The sequence below is a fragment of the Catharus ustulatus genome, chromosome 31, assembly GCF_009819885.2.
Source record: "Catharus ustulatus isolate bCatUst1 chromosome 31, bCatUst1.pri.v2, whole genome shotgun sequence".
In the NCBI taxonomy this organism is placed as follows: Eukaryota; Metazoa; Chordata; class Aves; order Passeriformes; family Turdidae; genus Catharus; species Catharus ustulatus.
In genome coordinates, this window is record NC_046251.1 from 1,974,318 (window position 1) to 1,993,559 (window position 19,242).

The following is a 19,242-nucleotide window of genomic DNA, read 5'->3' on the forward strand; positions in this document are numbered from 1 at the left end:
CCCGGGGGTCCCGGGTGGGTCCGGGCCGGTTCCCCCCCCGGAGGGGCTGGGGAAGGACAAAGAGCGCCCGGGCAAGAGAGGGTTAATGAGCGGGATTGATGCAGAGACAATAGAATAAAAGTTAAAAAAAATCAAACCAACCCAACCCAACCCAACCCAACTCAACCCAAACCAACCCAACCCAAACCAAACCAACCCAACCCAACCCAACCCAAACCAACCCAATCCAACCCAACCCAACCCAACCCAAACCAAACCAAACCAAACCAAACCAACCCAACCCAACCCAACCCAACCCAACCCAACCCAACCCAAACCAACCCAACCCAACCCAACCCAACCCAACCCAACCCAACCCAAACCAACCCAAACCAAACCAACCCAAACCAAACCAACCCAAACCAAACCAACCAAACCAACCCAACCCAAACCAAACCAACCCAAACCAACCCAAACCAACCCAACCAAACCAAACCAACCCAACCCAAACCAACCCAAACCAACCCAACCCAACTCAAACCAACCCAACCCAAACCAACCCAAACCAACCCAACCCAAACCAACCCAAACCAACCCAAACCAAACCAAATCAAACCAACCCAACCCAACCCAACCCAAACCAACCCAAACCAAACCAACCCAACCCAAACCAACCCAAACCAACCCAACCCAAACCAAACCAAATCAAACCAACCCAACCCAAACCAACTCAACCCAACTCAACTCAAACCAACCCAACCCAACCCAAACCAAACCAACCCAAACCAACCCAAACCAAACCAACCAAATCAACCCAAACCAACCCAAAAAACCCACAAAACCAAAAACCAAACCAAACAAAAAACATGCCCCCAAAAAAACACCAAAACAAAACCCCAAAAATGAATCTAGAGCATCCAAAATGAACCCAGAGCACCCAAAATCCACACAAAGCACCCAGAATGCACCCAGAGCACCCAAACCCCGGCAGGTTTGGGTCACGCCGTGAGGAACTGGGCTCAGAAAAGATAAAAAAGGGATGGGAGGGTTGCCAGAGCTGCAGAGAACTGGGGAGGAGCAGCAGGAGCCCCCTGAGCCCCCAAATTCAGCACAGGAGGAACCCCCTGAACCCTCAAATTCAGGAGCCCCCCGAGCCCCAAAATTCAGCACACCCAGAACCCCCAAACCCCCAAATTCAGCACAGCATGAACCCCCTGAACCCCCAAATTCAGCACAGGAGGAATTCCCTGAACTCTCAAATTCAGCACAGCCAGAACCCCCAAATTCATCACAGGAGGAGCCCATGAGCCCCCAAATTCATCACAGGAGAAACCCCCCAAATTCAGCACAGAAGGAATTCCCTGAACCCCCAAGTTCAGCACAGCAGAACCCCCTGAACCCCCAAATTCAGGAACCCCCTGAGCCCCCAAATTCAGCACAGGAGGAGTCCCCGAACCCACCAAATTCAACACAGCAGGAACCCCCAAATTCAGCACAGCAGGAACCTCCTGAACCCCCAAATTCAGCACAGGAGAAGCCCATGAGCCCCCTAATTCAGCACAGGAGGAAACCCCTGAACCCCCAAATTCAGGAACCACCCGAGCCCCCCAAATTCTTCCCAGGAGGAATTCCCTGAACCCCCAAATTCAGCACAGCAGGAACCCCAAATTCAGCACAGGAGGAAACCCCTGAACCCCCAAATTCAGCAGAGCAGGAACCCCCGAGCCCCCAAATTCTGCATAGCAGGAATTCCCTGAACCCCCAAATTCAGGAACCCCCTGAGCCCCCAAATTCTGCCCAGGAGGAATTCTCTGAACCCCCAAATTCAGCACAGGAGGAACTTCCTGAACCCCCAAATTCAGCACAGGAAGAACCCCCAAATTCAACTCAGGAGGAGCCCACGAGCCCCCAAATTCAGCCCAGCAGAACCCCCTGAGCCCCCAAATTCAGCTCAGCCAAAATCCCCAAATTCAGCCCAGCAGAACCCCCTGAACCCCCAAATTCAGCCCAGCAGGAACCCCCAAATTCAGCACAAGAGGACCCCCCTGAACCCCCAAATTCAGCCCAGCAGAACCCCCGAACTCCCCCAGCCCCCCAATCTCAGCCCCCCCCGGATCCAGCACACCCAGAACTTTCCATGCGAACTTTCCTTTATTGATTTATTTTCAAGTTGACGAAGAACAATATCGATAACGACTGGGTCGATTAAGGCTATTTTCCTTTTTTTTTTTTTTTTTTTTTTCTTTTTTCCTCTTTTTTTTTTTTTTTTAAATAATAATTATTATTTTTTAAATTATTTTATTTCTTCCCCCCCCTTTCTTTTTGTCCCCCCTGCACGGGGACAAGACACGGACCAGCACAGGCTGTACCTGACAGGTGATGATGAGGTTTTTGTTAAATTTTTTTTTTTTTTTGTCTTTTATATATTTTTTTTAAATTTTTTTTTTAATTTTTTTTTTTTGTCCTGTCGGCATCAAAGGAACATTTATGTGCATAAAATACAGAGGTGCAGCATTGACACGGAGGAATATTAAAGACACAGAGTTGCTACAGATGCCTCAAAGACGCTTCCCCCCCTCCAACCTCACCCCAAAATTCCAAAATTTGAATTTTTTTAGGATTTTAGGGCAGCTCCAGAACTCCCTTTGATGTTTTAGGTGAGCCTCGGCCTTTTGGTTTTTTTAATTTTAATTTTTTTTTATTTTAAAAATGGGGTTTGCGGTTTTTATTTTTTTTTTGTTTGTTTTTTTTTGGTTTAATTTTTTAAAATCTCCTTTCATTGCCGAGCCCAGAAAAAAAAATTCCAGCCAGGAGAAGAGGATTGAACAGCTCCTTGTGTCCTTAGAGAAAAAAGGAGGAAAAGGAGGGGGGAAAAAAGGAAAAAAAATAAAAATAAAAATAAAAATTAAAAAAAAAGGCGGAACCGAGGAATCCGTGCCGGGATCAGTTTGGGATTTTTATTTTTTATTTTTTATTTTCCTTTGGTTTCTCACTGAAGGCAAAAATCCGGGACAAAATCCAGGAATCAGCAGAATAATCATTTAAAAAGCGCTTTTTTTTTTTTTTTTCTCTCTATTTTTGGTGGTTTGGTTTTTTTAAATTATTTTTTTTCCTCCCTGCACGGAGCCCCCCAAAAACGGGAATAAAATCTGAATTGATTCCACGGTTTTGGAGATTTTTATTTTATTTTTTTTTGCTTGGTTTTTTTTAGTGCTATTTTTATTTTATTATTTTTATATTTTTATATTTTATTTTTAAATTGGTTTTTTTCCTGATCTGCCGGGGCTGCTCCTGGGGGCTGGGGAGGGATCCTCGCTCCGTCCGGGACAGGAAAAAAGGGAGAGGGGAAAAGGGAAATTGGGAATGGGGGGAAAATGGGAAAAAATGGGAAAAAATTGGGAAAAATGGGGAAAAAATGGGGAAAAAATGGGGAAAAATGGGGAAAAATGGGAGAGGGAGGGATGGGAGAGGGGGAGGGACAGGGACAGGCACGGGACAGGCACGGGACAGGCATGGGACAGAGGGACAGGGGGACACGGGGACACCAGGACAGACGGACGCGCTTCCCGGTGCTCGCGGCTCGGGATGTCCCGGGATATCCCTGGGCTGTCCCTGGTTGTCCCTGGGCTATCCCGGTCTGTCCCTGGGCTATCCCGGGATGCTCTAGTCTGTCCTGGGATGTCCCTGGACTATCCCGGGCTGTCCCCGGTCTGGCCTGGTCTATCCTGGTCTGTCCCGAGTTGTCCCCGGGCTATCCCGGGATGTTCCTGGTCTGTCCCAGGCTGTCCTGGGCTATCCCGGAATGTCCCTGCTCTATCCCGGTCTGGCCCTGGTCTGGCCTGGTCTATCCTGGTCTGTCCCGAGTTGTCCCTGGGCTATCCTGGTCCATCCCTGCTCTGTCCCAGGCTGTCCCAGATCTATCCCGGTCCATCCTGGGCTATCCTCGGGCTATCCTGGGCTATCTTTGGGCTATCCCAGGCTGTCCTGGTCTGTCCCGGGTTATCCCTGGGCTATCACAGGCTGTCCCCGGGTTATCCCGGAATGTCCCTGCTCTATCCCGGTCCGGCCCGGTCCATCCCTGCTCTGTCCTGGGATGTTCCCGGTCTGTCCTGGTCCATCCTGGATCTATCCCGGATCTATCCTGGTCTGTCCCGGTCTGTCCTGGTTCTGTCCCCGGGCTATCCTGGTCCATCCCTGCTCTGTCCCGGGATATCCCTGGGTTATCCTGGAATGTCCCTGGTCTGTCCCAGTCTGTCCCTGGGCTATCCCGGGCTGTCCCCAGTCTGGCCCGGTCTATCCTGGTCTGTCCCGGGCTATCCCAGAATGTCTCTGGGCTATCACAGGCTGTCCTGGTCTGTCCTGGGTCGTCCCTGGGCTATCCTGGAATGTCCTGGGCTATCCCAGGCTGTCCCCAGTCTATCCTGGGATGTCCCTGGACCATCCTGGGCTGTCCCCAGTCTGGCCTGGTCTATCCTGGTCTGTCCTAGAGATGTCCCTGGGCTATCCTGGGTTATCCTGGAATGTCCCTAGTCTGTCCTGGGATGTCCCCAGTCTATCGCGGGTTGTCTCCGGTCTGTCCTGGTCCATCCTGGTCTGTCCCGGGCTATCCTCGGGCTATCCCGGGCTGTCCCTGGGCTATCATGAGATGTTCCCAGTCTGTCCTGGGTTGTCCCTGGGCTATCCCGGTCCATCCCTGCTCTGTCCCGGTCTATCCCGGATCTATCCCGGTCCGTCCCGCTCTCTCCCGCTCTGTCCCGGTTTATCCCGGATCTAACCTGCTCTGTCCCGGTTTATCCCGGATCTAACCTGGTCTGTCCCAGTTTATCCCGCTCTCCCCGCTCTGTCCCGGGTTGTCCCCGCTCTGTCCCGGTTTATCCCGGATCTAACCTGCTCTGTCCCGGTTTATCCCGCTCTGTCCCGGTTTATCCCAGATCTAACCTGCTCTGTCCCGGTTTATCCCGCTCTGTCCCGGGTTGTCCCGCTCTGTCCCCGCTCTGTCCCGGGTTGTCCCCGCTCTGTCCCCGCTCTGTCCCCGCTCTGGCCCGGCCCGGCCCGGCTCGGCCCCGGTACATTCAGTGTTTGTCGCAGGTTTATGGCTCAGGGGGCAAGGGCAGTGCAAAAACCCCCGGGGACTGAAATGCAAATTAATTATTATTAATTATTAATTATAATAATTATTATTATTTGTGCTGTTGGGTTCTTTTTTTTTTTCTTTTTTTTTCTTTTTTTTTTCTCATTATTTTAAATTTTTTTTTTAATTTTTTCATTTTTTTCCCCTTCCTCTCTCTCAAAAACCACAACGTCCCTTTGCCCACTCATTCCCTAAAAACAAAAATTATTTTTTCATTTTTTTTTTCCATTCTCTCTTTTAAACTTTTTAACACATTTTTACATTTTTTTCATTTTTTTCCCCTTCCTCTCTCTCAAAAACCACAACGTCCCTTTGCCCATTCATTCCCTAAAAACAAAATTTTTTTTTCATAATTTTTTCATATTTTTTTCACATTTTTTCATATTTTTCCCATTTTTTTCCATATTTTTTTCATATTTTTTTCATATTTTTTCCCATTTTTTTCCATATTTTTTTCATATTTTTTTCCATATTTTTTCTTTTTTTTTTTCATATTTTTTCCATTTTTTTTCCCATTTTTTTTCCATTTTTTCCCATTTTTTTTTCATTTTTTTCCATTTTTTTCCCATTTTTTCCATTTTTTTTTCTTCTCTCTCTCTTTTTGTTTCTAAATCCCAACTGAAAAAATAAAACCAAAGCCACTCTCACCTCTCTGATGCTGAAGGGAACCCGACTCAAACTTAATTTTTTTGTTTTTTTTATAACAAAAGTGCTTAATTATCGAAATTACTCGAAGTGCTTTGGACCAAGGGGTGGCAGAGAAACTTCATTTTTTCCTTTTTTTTAATATTTATTTTGGGGTTGGGAAAAGGATCTGAGAGTTTAAAAAAGGTAAAAATAAATTTATGGGAAATTTGGATTAATTTGGGAATTAATTTGGGAATTAAATTTGGAATTAATTTGGAAATTTGGGATTAATTTGGAGATTAATTTCAAATTAATTTGGGAATTAAATTGGGATTAATTTGAGATTAATTTTGGAATTAATTTGGAATTAATTTGGAATTAATTTGGGAATTAAATTGGGAATTTGGGGATTAATTTGGGAATTAATTTGGGAATTTGGAATTAATTTGGGATTAATTTGGGATTAACTTTGGAATTAATTTGGAAATTTAGGAATTAATTTGGGGATTAATTTGGGGATTAATTTGGGAATTAAATTTGGAATTAATTTTGGAATTAAATTGGGAATTTGGAAATTAATTTAGGAACTAATTTGGGAATTGGTGAATTTGGATATTTGGGAATTTGGAAATTTGGAAATTATTTTGAAATTTTGAAATTTTGAAATTTGGGAATTTGGAAATTTGAAAATTTGGAAATTTGGGAATTATTTGGGACTTTGGAAATTATTTTAGGAATTTGGAAATTATTTGGAAATTTGGAAATTTTGAAAGTTGAGAATTTTGAAATTTTGAAATTTTAAAATTTGGAAATTTGAGAATTTGGAAAATTTGGGAATTTGGAAATTTGAAAATTATTTGGGACTTTGGAAATTAATTTGGGAATTTGGAAATTTTGTGATTATTTGGAAATTTGGAAATTTGAGAATATTGGAATTTTGGAAATTTGGAAAATTTGGGGATTTGAAAATTTGGGAATTTGAGAATTTTGAAAGTTGAGAATTTTGAAAATTTGAAATTTGGAAAATTGAAAATTTGGGAATTTGAGAATTTGGAAAGTTGAGAATTTTGAAATTTTGAAATTTGGGAATTTGGAAAATTTGGAAATTTTGAAAGTTGAGAATTTGGAAATTTTGAAATTATTTGGTATTTTGGAAATTAATTTATGAATTTGGGAATTTGGAAATTATTTGGAAATTTGGGAATTTTGAAAGTTGAGAATTTTGAAATTTGGAAATTTGCAAATTTGGAAATTTGAGAATTTGGAAAATTTGAGAATTTGGAAATTTGGGGATTTGGGATTTATTTGGGACTTTGGAAATAATTTTGAAATTTGGAAATTTGAGAATATTGGAAATTTGGGAGTTTGGAAATTTGAAAATTTTGAAAGTTGATAATTTGGAAATTTGGAAATTATTTGGGATTTTGAAAATTAATTTATGAATTTGGGAATTTGGAAATTATTTGGAAATTTGGGAATTTGAGAATTTGGAAATTGGGGAATTTGGGAATTATTTGGGACTTTGGAAATTAATTTGGGAATTATTTGGAAATTTGGGAATTTGGAAATGTGGAAATTTGGGAATTAATTTGGGAAATAATTTGGGAATTTGAGGAGCAGGCAGCAGAAGTTTCCCTCCATCCCTTTTTTTTTTCTTTTTTTTTTCCTTTTTTTTCCTTTTTTTTCTCTTTTTTTTTCTTTTTTTTTTTTACAATGCACCGGGGGGGGGATGAATCCATCACCAAAAAATAAAATAAAAATAAAAATTAAAAATAAAAATAAAAACCATCATCCCATTTACCAAAATAATGCAATTTTTTACCCCAAAATTTCCATTATTACTTCCATTGTCAAACTGTGCTGCTAAAGGAGAACAAGATGGGGCCAGGCCCCCCCAAAGGCCACAAATGTCCCCAAATGTCCCCAAATGTCCCCAAAAAAATTTAAAAATTTGATTTTTTTTTATGTCCCCCAATGTCCCAAAAAAAATTTGATTTTTTTTAATATTTCCTCAAATATCCCCACAAAAATTTGGTTTTTTTAAATGAAATGTCCCCAAAAATTTTGATTTTTTTTTATGTCCCCCCAAAAATTTGATTTTTTTTTATGTCCCCAAAAAATTTTGATTTTTTTTTTATGTCCTCCCAAAAAATTGATTTTTTTTATGTCCCAAAATAAATTTGATTTTTTTTTTTATGTCCCCAAATTTTGCCTCCCCCACCCCTGGCTGTGCCCCTGGAGCCTCAGGTCCCTCGTTGGTGTTAATTGGGGTTTTGTTAATGAGGTGATTGTCTCAGAGCAAAAAATTAAAATTAAAAATCAAATTTGAAAAAGAAAATAAAATCCTAAAAAATTCCCCCCCCAAAAAAATTAAAATAAAATTAAATACCCTCAAAAATAAAAAATAAAATTTAAAAATTAAAAGAAAATAAAATTCCACCCAAAATAAAAAAAAATAAAATCAAAAAAATAAAAATAAAAATAAAAATATCCCAAATTCCCCCCCCAAAAAATCCCCAAAATAAAAATAAAAAATAAAATAAAATAAAATCCCCAAATCCCCCAAAAATAAAAAAAACTCCAAAAAATTTCCAAAAATAAAAATAAAAAATTTAAAAAATAAAAATAAAATCCAAAAAATCCCCCAAATCCCCCAATATAAAAAATAAAATTAAAATAAATTAAAATAAAATAAAATCCAAAAAATCCCCCCAAAAATAAAAAAATAAAATAAAAATAAAATAAAAATAAAATAAAAATAAAATAAAAATAAAATAAAATCCCCCCAAAAATAAAATAAAAAAATAAAATAAAATCCCCAAAATCCCCCCCAAAAATAAAAAATAAAATTTTAAAAATGAAAATAAAATTTTAAAAAATAAAAATAAAATAAAATAAAATAAAATAAAATAAAATAAAATAAAATAAAATAAAATAAAATAAAATAATAAAACAAGAGGGCAAAAGCAGCTGGGAAATGGAAACAAAATTTGGGGTTTTTTTGGTTTTTTGGGGTTTTTTTGTGTTTTTTTTTCCAGTTCTCCTCTGTAGGATGGGAAGGAAAAGGAGGGGCCAGAAAAAAGAAAAAAAAAGAAAAAAAGGAAAAGGAAATTCTAAAAAAAGGAAAATTATTTTCCTAAAAAAGGAAAAAAAATTCCAAAAGAAGGAAAAAAATTTTCCAAAAAAAAAGGAAAATAATTTTAAAAAAAGGAAAATATTTGTCCTAAAAAAGGAAAATAAATTTCCCAAACAAGGAAAAGAATTTTCCAAGAAAAGGAAAAAAAAATTCCAAAAAAAGGAAAATTAATTTCCAAAAGAAGGAAAATTATTTTCCAAAAAAAGGAAAATAAATTTCCCAAAGAGGGAAAAGAATTTAAAATAAAAAAACAAAGAAAAGGATTTTCCAAAGAAGGGAAAAGATTTTCCCAAAAATAAAAATAAAAATAAAAAAATTTAAATAAATAAAAAATAAATAAAAAAAAATAAAATAAAACCAAAATAAAATAAAAATTAAAAAATAAAAAATAAAATAAAATAAAATAAAATAAAACAAAATAAAATAAAAATAATAAAATATAAAATAAAATAAAACCAAAATAAAATAAAAATTAAAAAATAAAAATTAAAAAATAAAAATAAAATAAAATAAAATAAAAATAATAAAATATAAAATAAAATAAAACCAAAATAAAATAAAAAATAAAAAATAAAAAATAAATAAAATAAAATAAAATTAAAATAAAATAAAAATAAAATAAAAGTGCTTTTCACCCAAAGGCCAAGAGAAAAAAATTTCATATTTGGTTTGAAATTTTGGCTTTGGTTCAAAAGAAATGGAAATAAAAACAAAAAAAAAAAAAATCAGAATTTTGGTTCCAAAATTCCTGAAATTCCAAAAAATTCCTGAAATTCCCAAATTTCCCCAAATTTCTCTGCCCCTGCAGCTCCTGCCTTTGGTTTTGGAAAAATTGGATTTTTTGGGGTTTTTTTGATGTTGTTACAGTAATTTAGAAAAAAAAAATCAAAAATCAGTGCAACATTCTCAGCTGCTTCAGAGCTGCAGCATGGAGAGGATTTTCAAAAATAAAAATAAAAATAAAAATAAAATTAAATGAAAAACAAAATAAAAATAAAAAATAAAAAAAAAATAATGAAAATAAAATAAAAATTAAAATAAAATTTAAAATAAAAAATAAAAAAATAATGAAAATAAAAGAAAAATAAAAATAAAATTTAAAATAAAAAATAAAATAAAAAAATAAAAATGAAAATGAAAATGAAAATGAAAATGAAAATTAAAATTAAAAAAGAAAATAAAAATTAAAAATAAAGATAAAAATAAAAATAAAATAAAAATAAAACCCAATGATCCCACTCATAAAATCTGCCCAAAAAAATCCCCATTATTGTGAAAAGGATTTCCAAGTGCATTTGTTTCCTCAGTAAAGTTAAAATGTTGATTTTCTTTTTTATAAATGCTTTTTGTTGTTTTTTTAAAAGGTAAATGCTCATTTTTCTATAAATAATTCTCTTTTTTTTTAAATTTTTCAAGCAACCAACACTGACTCTGTCATGGGAACCACACAAACCAGAGGGGGGAAAAAATAAAAAAAATCAGATTTTAAGATCTGACAAATTGCCCAAGAAGGAGGGGAAGGAAAAAAAAATTTATAAAATAAAATAAAATAAAAATAAAATTAAATTTAAAAAAATAAAATTAAAAAATAAAATTAAATAAAAATAAAATTTAAAAAAATAAAAAATAAAATAAAGTAAAAAATAAAATTTAAAATAAAATAAAAATAAAAAAAATAAAAAAATAAAATAATAAAAATAAAATAAAATAAAATAAAAATAAAATAAAATAAAAATAAAATAAAATAAAATAAAATAAAATAAAAAACTTTAAAATCCCTAAAGTGCCTGGTGTGGGGAGGAGGCTCCAGGGGTGCAGCCCTTTTTTATTTTTATTTTTATTTTTATTTTTATTTTTATTTTTATTTTTATTTTTATTTTTATTTCCCCAAAAAAAATAAATGAGCTGCCAGAGGTTTTTTTGAGTGTGCCAGGTACAGTAGATTTTGATTTTTCAAGTGTTTGGTTTTTTTTTTTGGTTTTTTTTTTTTGGATTTCCCCAAATTTCCCCAAATTCCTGCCAAGAGTTTGGGATTTTTCTGGTCCCAGCTGGGGGGAAATGTTGGGATGGGGTGGGGATGGAGGGGAGGGGAAAAACATTGGGGATTAAAGAAAAACAAATAAACATTGGGGATTGAACAAATAAACATTGGGGATTGAACAAATAAACATTGGGGATTAAAGAAAAACAAATAAACATTGGGGATTGAACAAATAAACATTGGGGATTGGAGAAAAATGAAAAATGTTGGGAATTAAATAAACATTAAACAAAAATGTTGGGAATTGAACAGAAAAAATCCATTGGGAATTGAACAAAAATGTTGGGAATTGAATTAAAAAAAAAAGTTGGGAATGAAACAAAAATGTTGAGAAGGAAAATTCCAGGCAGGAAGCAAAAAGTGGCAGAAGGAGCTCGTGTCACAAAGCATGGGGACAGCAGGGATGGGGACAGCAGGGACAGCCCTGTCACAGCAGGGACAGGAGTGACATGGGGACAGGGACAGGACTGTCACAGCAGGGACAGGAGTGACATGGACACAGAGGGATGGGGACAGCAGGGACAGGGCTGGGACAGAACCAGCACGGACACACAGTGATGGGGACAGGGACAGGAGTGACATGAGGACAGTAGGGATGACCCTGTCACAACAGGGATGGCCCTGACACAGCAAGGACAGAACCAGCATGGACACACAGTGATGGGGACAGCAGGGATGGCACTGGGACAGCAGGGACTGTCACAGCAGGGACAACCCTGTCACAGCAGGGCCACAGTACGGACACAAGGGATGGGGACAGGGACAGGAGTGACATGAGGACAGTAGGGATGGCCCTGTCACAACAGGGATGACCCTGTCACAGTAGGGACGGCCCCGTCACAGCAGGGACAGAACCAGCATGGACACAGGGGATGGGGACAGCAAGGATGACCCTGACACAGCATGGACAACAGTGACATAAGGACAGCAGGAATGGCCCTGTCATAGCAGGGACAGGAGTGACATGAGGACAGGGGCAGGACTGGGACAGCAGGGACGGTCCTGACACAGCAGGGCCACAACCAGCACGGACACAAGGGATGGGGACAGGGACAGGAGTGACATGAGGCCAGCAGGGATGGCCCTGGGACAGCAGGGATGGCACTGGGACAGGAGGGACAGGAGTGACATGGGGACAGCAAGGATAGGACTGTCACAGCAGGGACAGAACCAGCACGGACACAGTGACATGGGGACAGCAGGGATGACCCTGTCACAGCAGGGATGGCACAGGGACAGCAGGGACAGGAGTGACATGAGGACAGCAGAGACTGTCACAGCAGGGACAGGACTGTCACAGCAAGGATGGCCCTGTCACAGCAGGGCCAGAACCAGCACGGACACAGAGGGATGGGGACAGCAGGGACAGGAGTGACATGGGGACAGCAGGGACAGGAGTGACATGGGGCCAGCAGGGATGACCCTGTCACGGTAGGGACAGGAGTGACATGGGGACAGCAGGGACAGGACCGTCACAGCAGGGCCAGAACCAGCACGGACACAGAGTGATGGTGACAGCAGGGACAGAGCTGGGACAGCAAGGACAGGACTGTCACAGCAGGGACAACCCTGTCACAGTAGGGATGGCACAGGGACAGCAGGGACAGGAGTGACATGAGGACAGCAGGGACTGTCACAGCAGGGACAGGACTGTAACAGCAAGGACGGCCCTGTCACAGCAGGGCCAGAACCAGCACGGACACACAGTGATGGTGACAGCAAGGATGGGGACAGGGACAGGAGTGATATGGGGACAGCAGGGATGACCCTGTCACAGCAGGGATGGCACTGGGACAGCAGGGCCAGAACCAGCACGGACACAGAGGGATGGGGACAGTTGGGACAGGGCTGGGACAGCAGGGATGACCCTGTCACAGCAGGGATGGGGACAGGGACAGCAGGGATGGCACTGGGACAGCAGAGACAGGACTGTCACAGCAGGGACAGGACTGACATGGTGACAGCAAGGATGACCCTGTGACAGCAGGGACAGCACTGGGACAGCAGGGACGGCCCTGTCACAACAAGGACAAGACTGTCACAGCAGGGACAGGACCAGCACCGTAACAGAGTGGTGGTGACAGCAGGGACAGGAGTGTCACAGCACGCATGGCCCTGTCACAGCAGGGTCAGAGCCAGCATGGACACAGAGGGATGGGGACAGCTGGGACAGGACTGTCACAGCAGGGACAAGGTTGGGACAGCAAGGACGGCCCTGTCACAACAGGGACAGGACTGTAACAGCAAGGATGGCCCTGTCACAACAGGGATGGCCCTGGGACAGTAGGAACAGGACTGTCACAGCAGGGACAGGACTGTAACAGCAAGGATGGCCCTGTCACAACAGGGATGGGGACAGGGACAACCCTGTCACAACAGAGCCACAACCAGCCCGGACACAGCCCCACACCAAACTCTTGGCTCTACCCCACACCCCCCACACCCCCCACACCCTCACCGAGCCACACCCGCTCTTGTTCTCCTTTAAAGTGCCCTGTTGGTGTAGAATTGCTCAATAAATACCGGCCGGGCCGGGCTCACTCCGAGTAGACGCCGTCCAGGCCGATGGCGCCGCGCTCGGCCGGGAAGGGCCGGGAGGAGCCGTTCGGGAGGGCCCCGCAGGCCGGGAAGGGCCGGGAGGAGCCGTTCGGGAGGGCCCCGCAGGCCGGGAAGGGCCGGGAGGAGCCGTTCGGGAGGGCCCCGCAGGCCGGGAAGGGCCGGGAGGAGCCGTTCGGGAGGGCCCCGCAGGCCGCCGCCGCCTTGGCCGCGATGCCGCAGTTCGTCAGGAGGTTGAAGCTGAAGGAGCCCAGCGCGTCCTTGGGCGGGAAAGGCTTCATGGTGGAGAGGATCAGTGCCAGGCAGTCGGCCACGTCCTTGTTGGGGGCGCAGGCCAGGGCGGGCGTGTGGCCTGAGGGGAGAGGAGGGTCAGGGGGATGGCGTGAGGGGTGAGGGGGATTGGGGTGTGGGGGAATTGGGGTGTGGGGTTATGGGGAATTGGGGTCATGGGGGAATTGTGGTGTGGGGTTATGAGGGGATTGGGGTGTGGGATTGAGATGTGGCCTGAGGGGAGAGGAGGGTGAGGGGGGATGGCGTGAGGGTGTGTGGGATTGGGGTGTGGGATTGGGATGTGGGGTGCAGGGTTATGGGGGAATTGGGGTCTGGGATGTGGCCTGAGGGGAGAGGAGGGTGAGGGGGGATGGCGTGAGGGTGTGAGGGATTGGGGTGTGGGATTGGGATGTGGGGAATTGGGGTGTGGGGTTATGGGGGAATTGGGGTGTGGGATGTGGGGAGAGGAGAGTGAGGGGGATGGCGTGAGGGGTGAGGGGGACTGGGGTGTGGGTGTGGGGGATTGGAGTGTGGGGGAATTGGGGTGTGGGATTGGGATGTGGAGTGCAGGGTTATGGGGGAATTGGGGTGTGGGATGGGTTGTGGCCTGAGGGGAGAGGAGGGTGAGGGGGATGGCGTGAGGGGTGAGGCGGATTGGGGTGTGGGATTGGGATGTGGGGGAATTGGGGTTATGAGGTGTGGGATTGGGCTGTGGCCTGAGGGGAGAGGAGGGTCAGGGGGGAACAGCACTGGGGATGTGGGATTGGGGTTATGGGGGAATTGGGGTTATGGAGGGATTGGGAATTGGGGTTATGGGGGAATTGGGGTGTGGGATGTGGTCTGAGGGGAGAGGAGGGTCAGGGGAATGGCGTGAGGGGGATTGGGGGGTGGGGAAATTGCAGTGTGGGGTTATGGGGGAATTGGGGTGTGGGAGAATTGGGGTGTGGGGTTATGAGGGGATTGGGGTGTGGGATTAAGATGTGGGCTGAGGGGAGAGGAGGGTGAGGGAGGATGGCGTGAGGGTGTGTGGGATTGGAGTGTGGGGAAATTGGGGTGTGGGATTGGGCCGTGGCCTGAGGGGAGAGGAGGGTGAGGGGGGACAGCGTGGGGATGTGGGATTGCGGTTATGGGGGAATTGGGGTGTGGGAGAATTGGGGTGTGGGGTTATGAGGGGATTGGGGTGTGGGATTGAGATGTGGCCTGAGGGGAGAGGAGGGTGAGGGGGGATGGTGTGGGGAATTGGGGTGTGGGGTTATGGGGGAATTGGGGTGTGGGGGAATTGGGGTGTGGGGGAATTGGGAGAATTGGGGTGTGGGGTTATGAGGGAATTGGGCTGTGGGATGAGGGATTGGGATGTGGGGTGCAGGGTTATGGGGAAATTGGAGTGTGGAATTGGGCTGTGGCCTGAGGGGAGAGGAGGGTGAGGGGGGATGGCGTGAGGGTGTGGGGGAATTGGGGTGTGGGATTGGGGTTATGGGGGATTGGGGTTATGGAGGGATTGGGAATTGGGGTTATGGGGGAATTGGGGTGTGGGATTGGGGTTATGGGGAATTGGGGTGTGGGGGAATTGGGGTGTTGGGTGTGGTCTGAGGGGAGAGGAGGGTGAGGGGGGATGATGTGGGGGGAATTGGGGTGTGAGGGGATTGGGGTATTCGGGTGTGGGGTTATGGGGGGATTGGGGTGTGGCATGTGGAGGAATTGGGGTGTGGGGTTATGGGGGGTGTGGGATGGGGTGTGGGGTTGTGATGTCGTGTGAAGGGCCTGATTTGGGTGGTTGAGGTTTGGGAAGAGCTTTTGGGACAGGGATGATCTGGGAAGTGTTTTTGGGATGGGATGATTCAGGAGGGGATGATTTGGGATGGGATGATCTGGGAAGTGTTTTTGGGATGGGATGATTCAGGAGGGGACAGTTTGGGATGGGATGATTTGGGAAGTGTTTTTGGGACAGGGATGATTTGGGATGGAATGGTTTGGGAATGGAACCTTGCCCAGGGACGCTGTTTGGGGTGGCCGTACCTGAGCATTCCCCGGGCTCTGGGCACTTCCCAGGAGTGCAGAAACCCCCCAGAAACCCCCCAGGACCCCCAGAAACCCCCCAGGACCCCCAGAAACCCCCAGAACCCCCAGGGCACACGAACCTTCTTCATCCACAGCCAGCACGGTGGCGCCTCGGCTGAGCAGCGCCTGCACCACGGAGGCCAGGCCGTTCCGCGCCGCGATGTGCAGCGGCCTGGGGAGGGGAGCTGGGTGTAAACCCCAAAATCCAGCCCTGACCCCACAAAATCCAGCCCTAATCCCCCCTCTGAGGGGGCAAAACCCCAAAATCCAGTTCTAACCCTGCTCTGAATGGGCACAACCCCAAAATCCAGCCCTAACCCCACAGAACCCAACTCTGAATGGCTCCAGTGAGGTCACAACCCCAAAATCCCACCCCAACCCCCATCTGAGGGGCAAATATGGGGGTCACAACCCCAAAATCCCATCCCAAATCCCCCTCTGAATGGGCACAACCCCAAAATCCAGCCCTAACCCCCTCTCTGAGGGGCTCCAAGGGGCTCACAACCCCAAAATCCACCCCAAACCCCACAGAACCCCACTCTGAGTGGGCACAACCCCAAAATCCCACCCCAAATCCCCCTCTGAATGTCTCTAAGGAGGTCACAGCCCCAAAATCCCACCCTAATCCCCCTCTGAGGGGCTCCAAGGGGGTCAAAATCCCACCCCAAACTCCCTCTGAGTAACTCCAGGGGGGTCACAACCCCAAAATCCCACCCCAAACCCCTCTCTGAGTGGACACAACCCCAAAATCCCACCCCAAACCCCACAGAACCCAACTCTGAATGAGCACAAACCCCTAAGTCCAGCCCAAACCCCCTCTGAGGGGCTCCAAGGGGCTCACAACCCCAAAATCCCACCCCAAACCCCACAGAACCCAACTCTGAATGGGCACAACCCCAAAATCCCACCCCAAACCCCCCCTCTGAGGGTCTCCAAGGGGGTCACAACCCCAAAATCTCACCCCAAACCCCACAGAACCCAATTCTGAGTGGCTCCAGTGAGGTCACAACCCCAAAATCCCACCCTAACCCCCCTCTGAATGTCTCTAAGGGGGTCAGAGCCCCAAAATCCCACCCTAATCCCCCTCTGAGGGCCTCCAAGGGGGTCAAAACCCCAAAATCCCTCCCCAAACCCCCTCTGAGTAACTCCAGGGGGGTCACAACCCCAAAATCCCACCCCAAACCCCCCCTCTGAGTGCCTCTAAGGGGGTCAAAACCCCAAAATCCCACCCCAAATCCCCCTCTGAGTGGGCACAACCCCAAAATCCCATCCCAAATCCCCCTCTGAATGTCTCTAAGGGGGTCACAACCCCAAAATCCCACCCCAAACCCCTCTCTGAGTGGGCACAACCCCAAAATCCCACCCCAAACCCCCCTCTGAGGGGCTCCAGGGGGGGTCACAACCCCAAAATCCACCCCAAACCCCACAGAACCCCCATCTGAGGGGCAAATATGGGGGTCATAATCCCAAAATCCCACCCTAAACCCCCCAGAACCCAACTCTGAGTGGCTCAAAGGGGGTCACAACCCCAGAATCTCACCCTAATCCCCCGCTCTGAGTGGACACAACCCCAAAATCCCACCTCAAACCCCACAGAACCCAACTCTGAATAGCTCCAGTGAGGTCACAACCCCAAAATCTCACCCTAATCCCTGCTCTGAATGGGCCCAACCCCAAAATCCAATCCCAAATCCCACAGAACCCAACTCTGAGTGGGCACAACCCCCAAAATCTCACCCCAAACCTCACAGAACTCCCCTCTGAGGGGCTCCAAGGGGGTCACGACCCCAAAATCCCACCCCAAACCCCCCTCTGAGTGGCCATAACCCCAAAATCCCATCCCAAATCCCCCTCTGAATGTCTCTAAGGGGGTCAGAGCCCCAAAATCCCACCCTAATCCCCCTCTGAGGGGCTCCAAGGGGGTCAAAACCCCAAAATCCCACCCCAAACCCCCCTCTGATTGGTCACAACCCCAAAATCCCACCCCAAACCCCCTCTGAGTAACTCCAGGGGGTCACAACCCCAAAATCTCACCCCAAACCCCCCCTCTGAGTGCCTCTAAGGGGGTCACAACCCCAAAATCCCACCCCAAACCCCCCTCTGAGTGGTCACAACCCCCAAATCCCTCTCCACCCCCCAGCCTGGTCCCTGCTCCCAGCCCAGCTGCTCCCAGCTCTCCCATTCCCACATCTCCCAGATTTTGGCCCCCAGTTCCCAGCTGTGCAAATACTCACATCTGCAGAGCACTGTTACTTGCATTGATAAGGCCAAGGTCTTGGGTTTCCCCCAGGATCAACAAGGCACACTTTTCATGGCCCTGGGGGAGAGGGGAGAGGGTTGGGAGGGCCTGGAATTGTTCCTTAAATATTGGAATGGTTCCCTAAATATTGGAATCCTTCCCTAAATATTGGAATTGTTCCCTAAATATTGGAATTGTTCCCTAAATTTTGGAATTGTTTTCTAAATTTTGGAATTGTTCCCTAAATATTGGAATTGTTCCTTAAATATTGGAATTGTTCCCTAAATATTGGAATTGTTCCCTAAATATTGGAATGGTTCCCTAAATATTGGAATTGTTCCCTAAATTTTGGAATTGTTCCCTAAATATTGGAATTGTTCCCTAAATTTTGGAATTGTTCCCTAAATATTGGAATTGTTCCTTAAATTTTGGAATTGTTTTCTAAATTTTGGAATTGTTCCCTAAATATTGGAATTGTTCCTTAAATATTGGAATTGTTCCCTAAATATTGGAATTGTTCCCTAAATATTGGAATGGTTCCCTAAATATTGGAATTGTTCCCTAAATTTTGGAATTGTTCCCTAAATATTGGAATTGTTCCCTAAATATTGGAATTGTTCCCTAAATTTTGGAATTGTTCCCTAAATTTTGGAATGGTTTCCTAAAGCTTTTCTCCTCCCCCAGGGCACTTCTGGAAGTTTCCCCCTCTCCTCCCTGATGTGGAAAAAATGAGCACAAGGCTCTGGGTCTCACCGTGGCAGGGTTTGGGTTGGGGGTGAGCACAAAAAATCTTTTGGGTTGGGAGTGATCACAAAAAATAATTTGGGTTGGGGGTGATCACAAAAAAATCATTTTGGGTTGGGGGTGAGCACAGAAATAATTTGGGTTGGGAGTGACCACAAATTTAATTTGGGTTGGGAGTGACCACAAAATTCATTTGGGTTGGGGGTGAGCACAAAAAATTTGGGTTGGGAGTGATCAGAAAAAATAATTTGGGTTGGGAATGACCACAGAAATCATTTGGGTTGGGAGTGAGCACAAAAAATTCGGGTTGGAGGTGATCACAAAATTAATTTGGGCTGGGAGTGACCACAAAAAATAATTTGGGTTGGGGGTGAGCACAAAAAATTTGGGTTTGGAGTGACCAGAAAAATCTTTTAGGTTGGGAGTGACCACAAAATTAATTTGGTTTGGGGGTGACCACA

At 44.7% G+C, this 19,242-nt stretch overlaps 2 protein-coding genes across 3 annotated transcripts in view; one reads left to right on the top strand and one right to left on the bottom strand.

Moving 5' to 3' along the window:
* Window positions 1–2,117: 2,117 nt before the first annotated feature.
* ANKRD52 (ankyrin repeat domain 52) overlaps window positions 2,118–19,242 on the bottom strand; it is a 62,480-nt gene continuing 45,355 nt past the window's right edge. Inside the window, 4 exon segments of the mRNA XM_033083415.1 lie at window positions 2,118–2,819; window positions 13,438–13,822; window positions 15,879–15,970; window positions 18,033–18,115. Coding sequence (XP_032939306.1) covers window positions 13,452–13,822; window positions 15,879–15,970; window positions 18,033–18,115 — 546 coding nt within the window. The 3' untranslated portion in view covers window positions 2,118–2,819; window positions 13,438–13,451.
* LOC117009170 (MAGE-like protein 2) lies at window positions 3,697–4,976 on the top strand. Of its 2 annotated transcripts, none has more exons than XM_033083414.2 (2): window positions 3,697–4,788; window positions 4,870–4,976. In XM_033083414.2, the coding sequence occupies exon 1, from the start codon at window positions 3,782–3,784 to the stop codon at window positions 4,751–4,753; it is 972 nt and encodes a 323-aa protein (XP_032939305.1). In that variant the 5' UTR covers window positions 3,697–3,781; the 3' UTR covers window positions 4,754–4,788; window positions 4,870–4,976. The 2 variants fall into 2 exon arrangements, with proteins under 2 accessions (XP_032939305.1, XP_032939304.1); XM_033083413.2 differs by having other exon boundaries at window positions 3,697–4,787; window positions 4,838–4,976.